Raw genomic sequence first — 15,553 nt, forward strand, 5'->3', positions numbered from 1 at the left:
TCTAACAGAAGCAGAAGATATTAAGAAGAGGTGGCAAGAATACACAGAAGGACTGTACAAAAAAGATCTTCATGACCCAGATAACCACTCAGATGGTGTGATCACTCACCTAGAGCCAGACATCCTGGAACACAAAGTCAAGTGGATCTTAGGAAGCATCACTATGAACAAAGCTAGTGGAGGTGATGGAATTCCAGTTGAGCTATTTCAAATCCTAAAAGATGATGGTGTGAAAGTGCTGCACTCAATATGCTAGCAAATTTGGAAGACTCAGCAGTGGCTACAGGACTGGAAAAGGTCAGTTTTCTTTCCAATTCCAAAGGCAGACAGTGCCAAAGAATATTCAAAGTACTGCAGAGTTGCACTCATCTCAAACACTAGCAAAGTAATGGTCAAAATTCTCCAAGCCAGGCTTCGACAGTACGTGAACTAAGAACTTTCACATGTTCAAACTGGATTTAGAAAAGGCAGAGGAACCAGAGATCAAATTGCCAACATCTGTTGGATCATACAACCTACCAAGACTCAATCATGATGAAATAGAAAATCTGAATGGACTGATTACTAATAAGGAAGTTGAATCAGAAATCAGAAAACCCCCAACAAAAGTCCAAGACCAGATGGCTTCACTGGTGATTCTACTAAACATTCAAGTACCAGTCCTCTCAACCTCTTCCCAGAAATAGAAGAGGAGGGAACTCTTCCAAACTCATTTTATGAGGCCAGCATTACCCAGATACCAAAACCAGATAAGGACACCACAAGAAAAGAAAATTACAGACCAATGTCTCTGATGAACACGGGTACAAAAATCCTTTGCGCCAAATACTAGCAAACCAAATTCAACATATATTATGCACCATGATCAAACGGGATTATATGATCTTGTTGATAGATACAGAAAAGGTGTGTCAAAATTCAACATCCATTTATGATAAAAATTATCAACCAGGTCAGAATAGAGGGAATGTACCTCAACATAATAAAGGCCGTATATGATGGGCCCACAGTCTGTATCGTACTCAACGGTGAAAAGCTGAAAGCGCTTCTTCTCAGATCAGGAAAAAGACAAGGACACTCACCACTTTTACTTAATGTTGTATTGGAAATCTTAGAGCAATTAGGCAAGAAAAATAAAAGTCATCTCTGTTGGAAAGGAAGAAATAAAACTCACTATTTGAAGATGACATGATATTATGTATATTGAAAAATCTAAAGATTCCAACAAAAAACTATTGTTTGCTTAGTCTCAGTCGTGTCCAACTCTTTGTGACCCCTTGGACTGTAGCCCGCCAGGCTTCTCTGTCCACGGGGATTCTCCAGGCAAGAATACTGAAGTGGGTTGCCATGCCCTCCTTCAGGGGATCTTCCCAACCCAGGGATCAAACCCAGGTCTCCTGCATTGTGGGTGGATTCTTTACCAGCTGAGCTACCAGGAAGCCCCTTTTTATATATAGAAAAATCTAAAGATTCCAACAAAAAACTATTTGAACTAGTAAACAAATTTCATGAAGTTGCAGGATACAAAATCAATATGTAGAAATCTGTTACATTTCTTTGCACTAATAATGAACTGTCAGATACATTAAGAAAATCCTGTTTTCAATTGCATCAAAAAAGTAAAACACCTAGGAATAAATTTAACGAAGAAGGTAAGAGACTTGTATATTGACACTGAAAAGACATTTATGAAAGAAATGGAAGAAGACACAAATAAATGGAAAGATATTGCATGCTTATGTGTTAGAAAAATCAGTGCTGTTCAAGTGTCCATACTACCCAAGGCAATGTACAGATTCAGTGCAGCCTTTTTAAAAATTCCAATGGCATTTTTCACAGAAATAGAAGAAATAATCCTAAAGTTTGTGCATAACCACAAAAGTCCCCAAATAGCGAAAGCAGTCTTGAGAAAGAGGTACAAGCTGGAAATAACATGCTCTCTGATTTCAAATTACATTACCAAGCTATAGAAATTCAAACAGTGTCTAGGATACTGGCATGAAAATAGACACCTAGATCAGTGGAACAGAATAGAGAGCCTTTAAATAAATCTTTGCATATATGGTCAATTAATTTATAATAAAGGATACAAGAATATATATTGGAGAAAGGACATTCAGTAAAAGATGTTGGTAAAACTGGAGAGCCACATGCAAAGGAATGAAACTGGAGTTTACATGGTACACAAAAATGAACCCAAAATGAATTAAAGACTTGAAAGTAAGGCCTGAAACAGTAAAACTCCTAGAAGAAAGCACAGGTAGTAAGTTCTTGACACAGGCCTTGGCGATGGTTTTTTCAGTCTGACACCAAAAACAGTAAAAGCAAAACTAAACAAATGGGGCTCCATCAAACTAAGACGCCTCTACCCAGCAAAGAAACTCAACGAGATGAAAGGGCAGCCTGCTGAGTGGAGGACAGTATTCCCAGATCATATGTGTGATAAGTGTCTGTATATAAAGAACTCATATAACTTAATAGCAAAAAAAAAGCAATCCAATTTAGAAATGGGCAGATCTGAACAGACATTTTTCCGAAGAAGACATACAGAAGGCCAAAAAATTCATGAAAGAAATGCTCAACATCACTGATCATCAGGGAAGTTTAATCAAAGCCACAATGAGATCACGTCTTACACCTGTCAGAATGGCTGTTCTCAGAAAGACAACAGATACCAAGTGTTGGTGGAAGGGTAGCCCTCCTGTATTATTGGTGGGGGATGTAAAGTGGTGCAGCCACTGTAGAAAACAGTATGGAATTCCCTCAAAAAATTAAAAATCGATCTGCCACACAATCTTGCAATTCTACTCCTTGGTATTTTTCTGAAGATAACAGAAACACTAACTCAAAAAGATATCTGCACCCCATGTTCACTGCAGTGTTGCTAATAGTAGCGAAGATATGGAAGCAAACTAAAGCGCCCACCAATGAATGAGTTTAAGATGAACACACACACACACACAAGAATATTATTGAGCCATAAAGAAGAATGAAATCTCACCATTTGTGACAGCACGGGTGGAGGATGGATCTAGGGCATGTTGCTGAGTGAAGTAAGTCAGAGAAAGACATATACCACGTAATCTAACTTACATGTGGAATCTGGAAAATAAAAATAAAGACAAGCTCATAGACGGAGAATAGGTTGGTGGCTGCATGAGGTATGGAGAAGGGATTGAGAAAAAGGGGTGAATTTTTTTTGTTACTTGTTTTTTGTTACTTGTGCAAAAAGAAGTATATGCACAAAAGCAGTAAGATAAAAGGCTAATAAACACAGTCATTTCAGAAGGATTATGGCATCAAATATCAGACAGGGCAGCACCTGAAGAATAATGTTTTAATTTTCAATCCTTGGAATTTCTTCCCTCCTTACCTGATACAGAGTCAGGAAGCAGAGACGAGACTTATATCAATATGTGCATGCTCTTTACTCGGTATATGCATTTGTTCCATGAGGGAAATAAATAGACGTTTGAGACCTGGTTTCTGCCCTTAAGGAAGGTAGTAGCTTCCTTAAGCTGAAAACCAATCAATCTGAGGGCATCGTGGAGACCCTCCATGATGGAATTTCCTCAAAAAATTAAAAATCGATCTGCCATACCGTCCATCGTGGAGGGTCTCCACGATGCCCTCAGATTGATTGGTTTCTGTGGTCCGTGTCATGTGGATTAGGAGTTTGGACAATCCATTTAAGTCTATAATCGTTAATGATTGATTAGCGTCATCTGCACATATGTGACTGAAAGCAGCTTGTCATTTCCTCCTGCATGTTACAGAAGGCGTCAGTGCTGTGGCCACGCGTATGTGAGCGCAGGGTGTTGTCCAGCGGGGCGGCGGCTGCACTCGCAGCTGCGGCGTCTGCTTGGCGGCCATTGAAGCGTGCCGGTGGCTCCCTTTCTCTCCTTCCTTTCTGGTGTGTTCAGTGGGGCTTTTCTTTCTGAATAAGGAATGGTAAACACATTAACAGTCTAGGAAATTGGCAGCCACCACAGATCTGGCCGGCTAGGGGTGGCGGTGGCTGTCCCTGTGACGAGTGGTCTGAAGACCTGTTCCCCGTTTCTCCTCAGGTGTCCATCGATTGCCCATGGTCCATCTACTCCACCGTCATCGCGCTCACATTCAGCATGCCCTTCAGGACCACGCACTCCCTGCTGTCGTCCGGGACACGGTAAAGGACCTCAGGCCCTGCTTCTTTCCCACTGTCCCCCACACGCAGGCCCTGTTGCTCAGAGCTTGACTTTGGTGACGCTGAGCGTGTTTTATCACAGCCATAATGCTGCGTTCCACCTGTCAAATTCACAGTCATTCCCTGGATCCTAAGTGCACGGGCTCTACTCAGATTTCCCCAGCTCTCTCAGGAGTGAGTTTGCACAGCTGGTTTGTAGGACGTGGGATTCAGACAGTCTCCTCTGTTTCTGAGATCCCTTTTTATCCCTCCTTCCCTATTTTCAAGCCACTGGCCCATTGACAGACCTGGGTCAGCTGCCATCCTGGATTCCACTGATCACGTCATCATGGGTTTGTGTAACTAGTTCCCTGTCAGCTGCCATCTCTTACCTCAAAGGTGGGGTTTTCAACTTCAGCTCTTCTGACACTCCCTTAGGTAACCCCACGTGGTGGGTGATTGGCAGCACCACTGGCTCTCCCCCACTTTTTGCCAGGGGCACTCTTCACCCTCCCTACCCCCAGTGTGAGAACCACAGATGTCTCCAGACATTGGCCCCACTTGAGAGCCGCTGCTTTGGAGGCTGGACCAAGTTCAGATTCAGTATCTGAACAAGGAAGTCTGTGGGTGTCATCCCACCCTTCATCTGTCTGGGCATCAGGAGATGCAGTGTCTGGTGCTTGAAAACAGCAGCAGTGGACTTTCCAGGTGGTGCCAGTGTAGGGGACACAGGTTTCATCACTGGTCTGGGAAGATCCCACAGGCCACGAAGCAGCTAAGCCTGTGCGCCAGCACCGCTGAGCCCATGCTCTGGAGCCAGGAACCACAACTGCTGGGCGCCTGTGCCCTGAAGCCCACGCTGTGCAACAAGAGAAGCCGCCGCAATGAGAAGCCGGCATGCCGCAGCTAGAGACGCAGTGAGAAGCCCGCACGCCGCAGCTAGAGACGCAGTGAGAAGCCCGCACACCGCAGCTGGAGAGAGTAGCGCCTGCTCTCCACAACTCGAGAAAGCCTGAACAAAGCACTGAAGACCCAGTGTGGCCAAAGATTAATTAGAAAAAAAACAAAGAAACACCAACAGTTCTACAGATATTAATGATTCAGCAATTCTGTAGATATTAATGGTTAAAAACACCAATGACTTTACAGAGAATCTGAGTTGCTGCATTTGAGACTGATTTTTCAAAATTTCTCATGTATAACAGAAATTCAAGTTAATTCTACTTACCTAGTTGAGTTTGTTACAGTTTTGCTTCTGTTTTACGTTTTGGTTTTTTGGCATAAGGCATGTGGGATCGTAGCCCCCCCACCCCCACCCCACCCCACCCGCATTAGAAGGTGGAGTCCTAACCACTGGACCACGAGGAAAGTGCCCCAGTGTCTTCTTAACACAGCCAAAGTGCATTTAATAAGGTTCTCAAACATCAGGATCTTTTTTTCTCCTTTAGGAAATATGTTCAAGTGTGTGTCCAGAATTTGTCAGAACTTGACTTTCAGCTGTCAGATAGTCGTCTTGTAGACACCCATGATAGTACCGACCTGCGACTGATACCGCTGAACACGGAATCTGAACAGGTAACCTCTCAGCGGAATGCAGAGTGAGAAGCGTATTCTGGCGTCATGGAGCTGACCATGTACAGGGAGCAGCCACGCAGGCAGTAGTGGGGCGCGCACGCCCAGGGAGGAGCACCCTGGCATGCCCGCTCAGAGTCCTCTGTGGGCCAGGGGGCACAGCGCACAGAGTAGGAAACAGATTGTGTTTTTAGAAAAATTAAATCTTGTGTTTGTCAGACTCCACGCACAGATTTACTCTTAGCTCTTCCTCGAGTCTCGTGGCGATGCGTAGACGCCATCACCCCGGCAACAGTGGCTGCTGCGCCCTGCCCACAGCCACACGCTGCCTCGCCCAGCGGCGGGCTCTGGGTTGTCAGGGTAGCTTCGTAAAGGAGTCACGTTCGTGTTCATGCTGCCTGGCTGAATCCTGGCCCCGCCTTTCTGTTCATTTGTTGCGTTTGTTTTTAGACAGTCAGTGCTGAGTGTTTAGAAGATCAAAGGTTTTTTTAAGGCTATCTGATGTCTAGCATTTTCAAAGGACTTTCCCCCACATTTGGCCAACTTCAGGGCTTCCTGAGTCTGTCCACGCTTACAGATTCGGACTTGATGCCTGAGGTGGCACCAGTTCTTTTCCCCACTTCACTTAGTGGTAGGTCATAGTGATTGTCATGGTGTAAAGGTGTCCCTGTAATTGTTTGATGACATTTCCCACTTGGGAAATGTATGGGATACTGTGTACTAAGAAATATTCTTTACCCCTGTGCTTTCCTTATGGAATCATGAGAAATCAAGCCCTTTGACCAGTGCCGGACGGTCTTTGCGGGCAGGGCCTCGGGAGGTGCTGGGAGGCAGGGCTGCGGCAGCACACACAGGTGTGTCAGGAGGCGGGCCTGGGGACAGCCTCCCAGCTCCCTCCCGCTCGCCTGGTGGGGGCACGCACACCTTGCCCCGAGCGTCTGGTGTGTGTGTGTGCCTGCGTGTGCGTGTGCATGCGCGCAGTGACAGCCGACTCTCTTGCAGTGCATCCACAGCAGGCAGGCTGTGTTCTTTGTCTGGGAGCTGAAGTGGACACAGGAGCCTCCCCCCTCTCTGCACTGCCGCTTCTCCACTGGATTCTCCCCAGCTTCCGAAGAACAGCTGTCTATCTCCTTAAAGCCCTACACCTATGAATTTCAAGTGGAAAATTTTTTTGTATGTATCGCCTTATTTTTTTGGTGGGGTTCTGGGGTGGAAGCATGGAAGGTGATGTCATATTCTTTACCTTCTAAAAATCAAACAGCCAAAATCTTCCAGTATAATGAAGCAACCTGTCATGGAAAAGGCCAGCACTAGGGCCATGAGGGCAGCGGCCAGCTGTGGTTAGAGCCCTGGTCCCATCAGTGGCGCATCTGCCCCTTGGGCCCTCCTGCGCGACCCCCACTGAGCATGACCGTCTGCAGCCTCTCCTCCCTGTTGTCTTCCTTACACTGACTTCCTCGTGTCCTGCACCTGTTCCTTTTCATCTGGAGCGTTAGCGGCTACATCTCTAGTTTTTTAAAAGAAAGCAGATTTTCTTTAACGTGCACGTTAGGTGTGGAGCTAACAGCAGCCCGGAGCTGGGTGAGTCAGGGCCGTCGTGTGCTGTTTGTCTAGTGCGATGATTGGGTTTGGCGTTACGCAAACCAGAATGTGGACACACAGCTTTGTGGTGTTTTCTTCTCTAAACGACGGAGACTGTCAAGCAACGCTTCATTTGAGAAGGTGTTTGTGTGCATAGCTCTTGATATTAGCGGTTTTTTTAATACCTCCTTCTGACCAAAAGACTATTTAAACCCACCTGTTTTCTTGAGTGTTCCATATTGGCCTTAAAGTTAAACATAGCCACTAGCGTAGTTCATCATTTTGTTGGACAAGCAGATGCCCCTTTGATGTGGTGATAGCTATTGAACATTAGATTATTCACATGGTGAAGAGTCAGCAGAAACTTAATGTGGTTTGCTTACTGCCAGTGACAATGAACTCATTAGCAGATTCTACTGGTACTTTGTCTTTTTTGCTTCCTTTTCAAATTGAGCATAGGAAAAATTTTCCTTTAGACCTGTACAAGGTTAGTAAAAAAGCTAGAGAAAAATACCTGGTGGATTGCTCTCTTCAAAACTGGTATTCTGAGGACCAGAAATACAGAATTATTATTATTTTTTAAAGTTTCATTTCTGTACCGTGAAGTTCCCCGGTGGTGCAGATGGTAAACAGTCTGCCTGCAATGTGGGAGACCTGGGTTTGATCCCTGGGTCAGGAAGATCCCCTGGAGAAGGAAATGGCAACCCACTCTAGTGTTCTTGCCTGGGCCATACCGTGGATGGATCACAGAGAGTCAAACACGACTGAGCGACTAGCTCTTTCACCTTCACCGTTAAGTTCACCGTTTGGGGCGTTCGCTTCATTGAAGTTAGTATATTGAAAGAGCTGGGCCACCAGCACCACGACCGTATTCATTCTTCCAAGCCTGTGCCCATTCACACGCCCCCTCCTGTTCGCAGCCCTGAGCTACCCCGCTCTAGAGCAGGGTGCCTGAGCCTTGCCTGTGCAAGGACAGTCGCATTCAGTGTGACCGTCTTGAGACTGACGGCTTTGATATGACGTGATGTTTCCAGCATTTGTTCATCTTGGGGAGCGTGTCAGGACTCTATCCTTTGTTATAGCTGAGCTCCAGCCGTGGGCTTCCCAGGCCGGGCCTCTTCCCTCCGCCCTGCTGGTGTGGCCATTCACCTCTCCTGTGGCAGTGGGGCTGCCAGCATGTGGAGGGGCAGGCTCTCATCCCCTGTGCGGGTTTGGGGCCTTTGTCCTGGGTGGTGAGCAAGTGTGAGCAGGTATGACTGTCAGGTAGGGAGGTCACAGAGACGGAACATCGTGGAAAAGGTTCAGGATGGACTTACTGTGGGGTAGTTCCAAGGAACTCTGTTCATTTTACTGGTTGTGGTAATGCATTTTGTCTTTTAGTGATGCATCTGAAGTGTCCAGGGTGACATGGCAGGTCTGGAACCTGCTTTACAGTAGTCCCGGCAGATAAGTCAGTGTGTGTTGGTGGGGAGAGGAGGCTCGTGAAGCGCGACGCTGGTGACAGGCCTGTGCGGAGTCACCCGGCCAGCCTCCCTCCTCCTGAGAGGCTTGACCATGTTCACGTTAAGAAGAGTTTAAGGCTCTTGGGGTGGGGCTTCCCGAGGACATGTCTCCACAGGGACTCAGTCGGTCAGAGGGCGCGAACACACAGCTGCTCCTCTGGTCCATTCTCGAAATTTCGAGTCTGCAGGCAGCACCGTGACGGCCTCAGAGAGTCGTCTGTTCAGATTGCTGACTGTGTCCTTTGCCCTCTCCTTTCTGGCCCAGACCTTGTACAACGTGAGAGCGGAGATATCGCCCCCTCCGGGCACGGAGCACTGTAGGACGGGCTCACTCTGCTCCTTGGACGTGTCCATCACGCGGCTCTCGGACCTCCTGGAGGTGGATAAGGATGAAGCCCTGACGGAATCTGACGAGTATTTTTCAACAAAGCTGATGTATGAAGGTGCGTCCGGAGGCTTCTTGCCCCTGACTGTTGTGCTCCGCCCTGTCGTTCACAACGTGCAGTGCTCCTCATCTGAAGAGAGAACATTCTAGAGTTGAAAGAATGTTTGAATGTCCCACTGTATGATGTGGCCCTGGACTCACAGGGTGTTGAACGTGGTTACTGCAGAGCTGTTGCTCTGAGAGGTGTTGGAGTAGCTGTGGGGCTCGGGGCTGGGGCACAGTGATGCCTGGAGCTGCTCTGTCCTCTGCCTGTGAGTCAGGGCCCCCTCGCTCAGCAGGCCAGGCATCCTGTGCTCACGCTCCCGCCCTCTCCCTCCAGCCTCCTTTCACCCCTTTCACCCCTCTACCCAGACCCTGGCCCCTCCTCCTTGCCGCCTCCCAGACGCCCCTCGACAGCCCTCCTCTTCTGGGGCCTGGGCTGCTTCTGTAGGTTTCTCAGGTTTTGGTGTCAGGCCCTTTATGCTCTAAAAATGGTTAGGGAGGCAAGTCTTCATTTACTTTCTTTAAGATATTAGGAAAGCCATTAACGATAGTGCTCTTGAGAAAGAACTATTTTCCGAACAGTTGTGTGTTCCCGCTGGTTCTGGGCTCATCACCGCACTCTGAGTTGGGCTCTACCAAGCTCACAGTGGCAAATGCACGTTTCCCAGAATGCTGAGTTTTGGTCAGTTTTGAACTGTACCACGGGCAGTCTCTTCCAAGCACCAGGCTTGTGCCACTGATTTTTAAGAAGGTATCTGCTGAATACCTGACGCTGAGGAGCTCGTTGCCGAGGGCCGCCAGCCCAGTGCCTGGTGACCTGTGCTGGGCCTGGGCCTGTGTCCCCTGGCACAGGAGGCCGGGTGGTGGGTGCATGGACCTCTCACTACTATTTTGCAACTTCTTGTGAGTGTGTAATCATCTCAGAGTTAAAGTTAAAAAAATGACGTGTACGAAAGGGTTGAATTGATTAGATTTTGACTGTTATGTGCAGAGCATCCGTAACTGACAGCAGCAGTTTCTCCTCTTCAGTCTGTAGCGGTGGGGAACACAGTGCCTCTGCTCCGAGCGCCAGTGGCCCGGCCAACACTCAGGCCCGCGGGCTTCCTGCCAGAGGGTGCGCCAGCACAGTGAGGAAGGGACGGGGGTCCTCAGGGGCGCCCTGAGGACCAGCTCTGCGGGCCGCTGCTCCAGTGTGTCCCTCCCCGGTGCTGCTTTGGCCTCTGCACGGCCTCAGCTGCAGGCAGCTCGCCCTCTGCTGCCCCCGCTTCCTCATCGGCCTTTGTTGAGCCAACGAGGATCCTGCCCTCCTTGCCTGTGGGTGACTGCTCAGTCCAGTGTTTGACTCACACTGAGTTACATCACAGTCACGGTCTCACAGCATCCCTAGCAGCGTCTGCCGTGTGTGCGGCCTCCCCGTGGTTCCCGAAGAGGAGCTCCGTGCTTCACATGTACCTTTTTTCCCCAAACCATTGGGGGCTAATGTGAGCGGCAGAGCTGGGATCAGATGCGCTGGTCAGTACCATGTGTAATGGAGGAACCCGCACCCAACTCCATCCTCACTCCTGATGCTGCCTCTGTGGTGCTGGGTGGGAGGTTACACCGCATTTTCAAGGGGCTTTTAAGGCAGCGTTGACTCTGCTCACTTACGAACGTGAGGAGAAAGAAGCCATCTTCCCCTGTGTAGCCAGCCTGTACCTTCCTTTCTCAGTCAGAGGTGTTCTACTTTGAGATGCAGCTCCAGGGCACCAGGATATGGGACAGACCCCCACTTCAGGACTTCACTCTGGAGCGTGGACTGGCCGCCTCTTCTTTGGTGTGAACCCTGGAGGCCCTTTCTGGGTAAACATGGCGCTTTCCCTCTCTGTTTCAGTTGTGGACAACAGCAGCAACTGGGCAGTGTGCGGGAAGAGCTCCGGAGTCATCTCCATGCCCGTGACAGCCCAGGCCACGCACCGAGTCCACATGGAGGTGATGCCGCTCTTTGCAGGCTACCTGCCGCTCCCCGATGTCAGGCTATTCAAGTACCTCCCCCACCACTCGGCACAGTCCTCACAGCTGGACGCGGGTAGGGACCCTGTTGTGTAACGGACACGGCATGCCCTCGGTGCGGGGTGTGTGGCAGCTCCGTGCTGCTCAACAGCCCCACACTCGGAACCGGGGTGCTCTAATACCAAACACTTGGTCAGGGTCACTTGTCCTGAGCGTCTGCTCCCAAGGATGATCCACCCGGGACCTGTGTCCTGGCATCTCTCCAAAGGCGTGGCGGCTGTTGACATCCTTGTGCCTTGAAGGGCGGCTTGGGAGGCGGGCAGCTCCCCGGGGTGGGGAGAGGCCACCGCAGGGTAGCCTCTGTCTCACTTCCTGTTCGTTTTGCAGATAGCTGGATAGAAAATGACAGCCTGTCGGTGGACAAGCACGTAGATGACCAGCTGGACAGCGGCAGCGTCAAGAGCAGGGGCAGTGTGCACTCAGCTGCCAGCAGCGAGCACAAAGGCCTGCCGATGCCCCGGCTCCGAGCACTGCCCCCCGGCCAGGCCTTCAACTCGAGTGCGGGCACGCAGGTCCTGGTCATCCCCAGCAAAGACGACCACGTCCTCGAAGTCAGCGTCACATGACGCACAGGGCTCACACAGTCCCCGGGCCAGGCGTGTGTGCGCCGGAAGGATCCTGACTCGATGGCAGCCTCCTCGCTCTAGCCTGCCTTGTGTGACTCTGCCTGGCCATGGGAGCGTCAGAGAAGTCCCCGTGCTCAGCTGGTTGTTCATGTCACCCGGGGTGTCAGAGGCCGTTAACTTCCTCCCCCTGCCCCCTGATGTCCTCCAGGTTTGCCCAGAGCCCCGCCGCCTCCCTCCTCCTCCCTGCTCCCTGGAGAGCTTTCTGGAGCCCACTCGTCTGAGCAGCCTGTCATCTGCCAGTCTTCACCTGAAGCCCAGGTGTCTTTCAGGTGGACACACACAGGCCCTGTGGGCTTGTTAGTGGCGTGTATGCCTTTCTGCCACATGGCTGCCCAGTTTCTGGGCCAGGCAGGCTTGTGTGTCTCCTCAGGAGGAAAGCACAGCCCTTTACCCCAGGTCATCTAGTCGCGCTTTTCTAGAATAACTCCCTCTCTGGGCAGGGGGGTTGGGGGTGAGGAGGGAATAAAAACCCCTTCTGTGCCTTGGGACGTCAGACTGGGAGGGCCTGGAGCATCTGACAGCTGGAGCCGTTTTAAAGGTACTTAAAGACTAGGCCAGGGCATGAGAAACCACTCGGCACTGAGATGATTTAGGCATAAATGTTTCTGGAGCCCTTCCTCCCCTCTCCCCCCATGTGGATTAGGTATCATAGGCACTTGGAATTAAATATATATTTATTTTAATTATCATTTTATATGTGGGGGTTAATATGTTGTGTTTTTCTCTCACCTTTTGAGTCTTTACATGTAATTGTTTCTGTATAATCAGTATTTTTCTTTTGCACCTTAAGTCTCAGAAATTAAGAGGTTCCATTTAAATGACGATTAGAGGGGTCTTCTCAGCGTATTTCCAGTCTGGTTGTATGAGGGCAAGAGTCTTGGACTATTACTCTCCTGCCTACTACATGGCAGTCATACCATACAAATGGGTTAATTTGCTTTAGGTTGTACATTTAATTGTACATATGGTTGATTTATTATTTTTAAAAGTACATACTAACTGATGTTTATGTATAAGTTGCACCAAAAATCAAGGACAAAATAAATGTGTGTTTGTTTTTATTGGTGTGAAAGTCACAGCTTGTAAATAAGTGTTGTATGTATTAAACCTTTTCCAGCTCTCCAAAGCGATGTATTTTTGTACATATGAAATAGAGAACTCTTAATTCATTAGGAAAGTGTGCTTGGAATTGAACCTGACCAGATTAATGCAAGTGAGTGTAGTTGGTCCAGCAGAGGGTGGGCCCTCATGAATAACCTCAGATGTGTGAGCCTTAGAGAAAAAGGAGGCTTCTGCAGCCACCAACTGCCTCTGGCTGTCACCTCCTGGTGGCCTGAGGGCAAGAAGGCACAGGGCAAAATGAACAGAGAGCAGAGCATCACAGTCTCTTCAGTATATGGTCTTCTGGCTTGTTTAACAAATAAAGGTGGTGATCCTTGCTCCCCTGGTTTTCATTATAGAAATTGGAGAGGTGTACAAAGAAGATAAATACTGGTACATTTAATTAAATTTTTCAGAAATTTACCTTCCTTGTGTGCAGTTTAAAGCTAATAAACTAAGCAAATTAGAAGTTCAGAATCTAATGGTAGTTAACAGTTTCTAACACAAGTTTGCTTTATGTAAAAATTGGTGATGCCCTGCAGATCCACCAAGCCCAGTGAATGAAGAGATCTTTGAGACTAATCTTGTGTCGGAAAAGCCTCTCACCCATCTGCATGGTGAGCCTCAAGAGTCCAGGGCGGCACCCTCCTCCATGTGTGACCTTCCAGAGGGGGATGTGGGCCTGTGCTTCCCGATACCCAGTTGACTTTCGCCTTGGGTTCTGATTCCACTATGAAATTCTCTAATTACATACATATTCAGAAGGGAAAAAATGAAGTGGAAGTACAAAATGTTCATGGTGGTTTCTTATGTCTGAAAATTGAATGACATGAAATTTATCACAGGTTTATTTTTTTCCTTGTTGATTACCCAAGAAGATCTTTTGCAATCTAAGTTACATGGGTACCTCTGTTGTTATTTTTTTTAACATAAATGAAGAATGTCACCTAAAACTTTTTTTTTTTTAGTCTAAAAGGCTGTTGTGTTTAAAATAAGGCTTATGTGTTTGAGACAAGCTGGTTTTGTAGGTAAAAATGAAGCAGCTGTTAAACAATAGTAAAGCCAGAAATGTGCATCCTAAGAAGCAGTATGCAGCCATTTTACAAATATCTGTGGAAGATGTAAATACTAGCCAGTGGAAAAGGAAATAAGTTATAATTTTGGTGAATTTCATAGGGTCTCCTATGACTGGAAAAATTATAACTCTTCTTGTTTTAATGTAGGAATTCTGGTATTTAATCTGAAAATGACTTCTACCTGCAACTCCATCATCAGCTCGGCCTCTCCTGGGCCAGGTTCCCATCCTGGTCTTAGGTGATGGGGCTGGGTATCCCAGAGTTGGCGGAGAAAAGACACACAGGCTTCTAGTCAATTCTAGTAGTGTTTAAAATAAAACTGAGTTAGAAAATGAAGTTAAACACTCCAGGTGTGTATATGAAATGAAAACTTGTACTACTTTTTATAAAACAAACTAACCTGATCTAAATGTTTTATTGTCAACTGTAATCTTTAAAAGAAATCCTATGTGATTTTAAAATTTGACTTTTCATGAAGATGCGCCTTTCTCTAAATGTATTCACCCTGTGCACCAGGCTGTAAGACCTGAGAGTGTGGTCAAGATGGTTTGCTGGCGTTCTGCGGCTGGAAAAGGTGACAAGTTGGTGACTTTGATACTGCAGGTATTAACTCCATTTTCATAGTTTACTATGAAAGTCATTTTTCACATTATTCTGTAATATATTGTTAGACTAAAGCCATTGTATTAAGACTGTTTAAAATGTAAGCATTATAATTCTGAAAATACACATTTTAAGAAGAAACCTGCTGGTTTGGACTTCATTCTTATCCTGTGGCATGTGAAAATTGAGTGTGTAAAAAAGAATATTCTTGTTTTCTTTCCCTAAACCTTGTTCCTGACTACTAAACATTAATTATTTGGGGGGTAACATTAGGGATTGTTTTTCACAACTTACTGCCCAGTTGTTGTTTAGTGGCTAGGTCGTTCCTGACTCTTGCGACCCCATGGACTGTATAACCTGACAGGCCCCTCTGTCCATGGGATTTTTCAGGGAGGAATACTAGAGTAGGTTGCCATTTCCTCCTCTAGGAGATCTTCCCAACTTAGGGATGGAACCTGTGTCTCCTGTAGTGGCAGGTAGATTCTTTACTGCTGAGCCACCAGGGAAGCCCCTTACTGCTCAATAGCACACTAGAAGTAAGACATCTGAGTCTAGAGAGTTTTTGAGGTTTTTTGTAGACATATTTGCCATCCTACAGTTTGACATCTTAGACTTCAAAGAGATCAATGCAGTCAGTCCTAAAGGAAATCAACCCTGAATATTCATTGGAAGGACTGATGCTGAAGCTGAAACGCCAGTGTTTTGGCCGCCTTTTGTGAAGAGCTGACTCATGGAAAAGACCCTAATGCTGGGAAAGGTTGAGGGCAGGAGAAGGTGGCGGAGGAAGAGTCGGTTAGATAGCATCACCGACTCAATGGACATGAATTTGAGCAATTTCTGGGAGATAGTGG

The 15,553-nt window shown here is 47.5% G+C and overlaps 1 protein-coding gene across 5 annotated transcripts in view; it reads left to right on the top strand.

The window, feature by feature from the left end:
- Window positions 1-14,843, top strand: part of TRAPPC10 (trafficking protein particle complex subunit 10) — a 75,868-nt gene extending 61,025 nt beyond the window's left edge. For all 5 annotated transcript variants that reach the window (XM_044947546.2, XM_044947555.2, XM_044947552.2 and 2 more), the window contains 6 exons: window positions 4,068-4,168; window positions 5,614-5,740; window positions 6,740-6,910; window positions 9,086-9,263; window positions 11,118-11,312; window positions 11,624-14,843. In XM_044947546.2, coding sequence (XP_044803481.2) covers window positions 4,068-4,168; window positions 5,614-5,740; window positions 6,740-6,910; window positions 9,086-9,263; window positions 11,118-11,312; window positions 11,624-11,862 — 1,011 coding nt within the window. In that variant the 3' untranslated portion in view covers window positions 11,863-14,843. The remainder of the gene's footprint in view (window positions 1-4,067; window positions 4,169-5,613; window positions 5,741-6,739; window positions 6,911-9,085; window positions 9,264-11,117; window positions 11,313-11,623) is intronic.
- Window positions 14,844-15,553: the final 710 nt, after the last annotated feature.

The sequence above is a fragment of the Bubalus bubalis genome, chromosome 1 (assembly GCF_019923935.1).
Source record: "Bubalus bubalis isolate 160015118507 breed Murrah chromosome 1, NDDB_SH_1, whole genome shotgun sequence".
Classification (NCBI taxonomy): domain Eukaryota; kingdom Metazoa; phylum Chordata; class Mammalia; order Artiodactyla; family Bovidae; genus Bubalus; species Bubalus bubalis.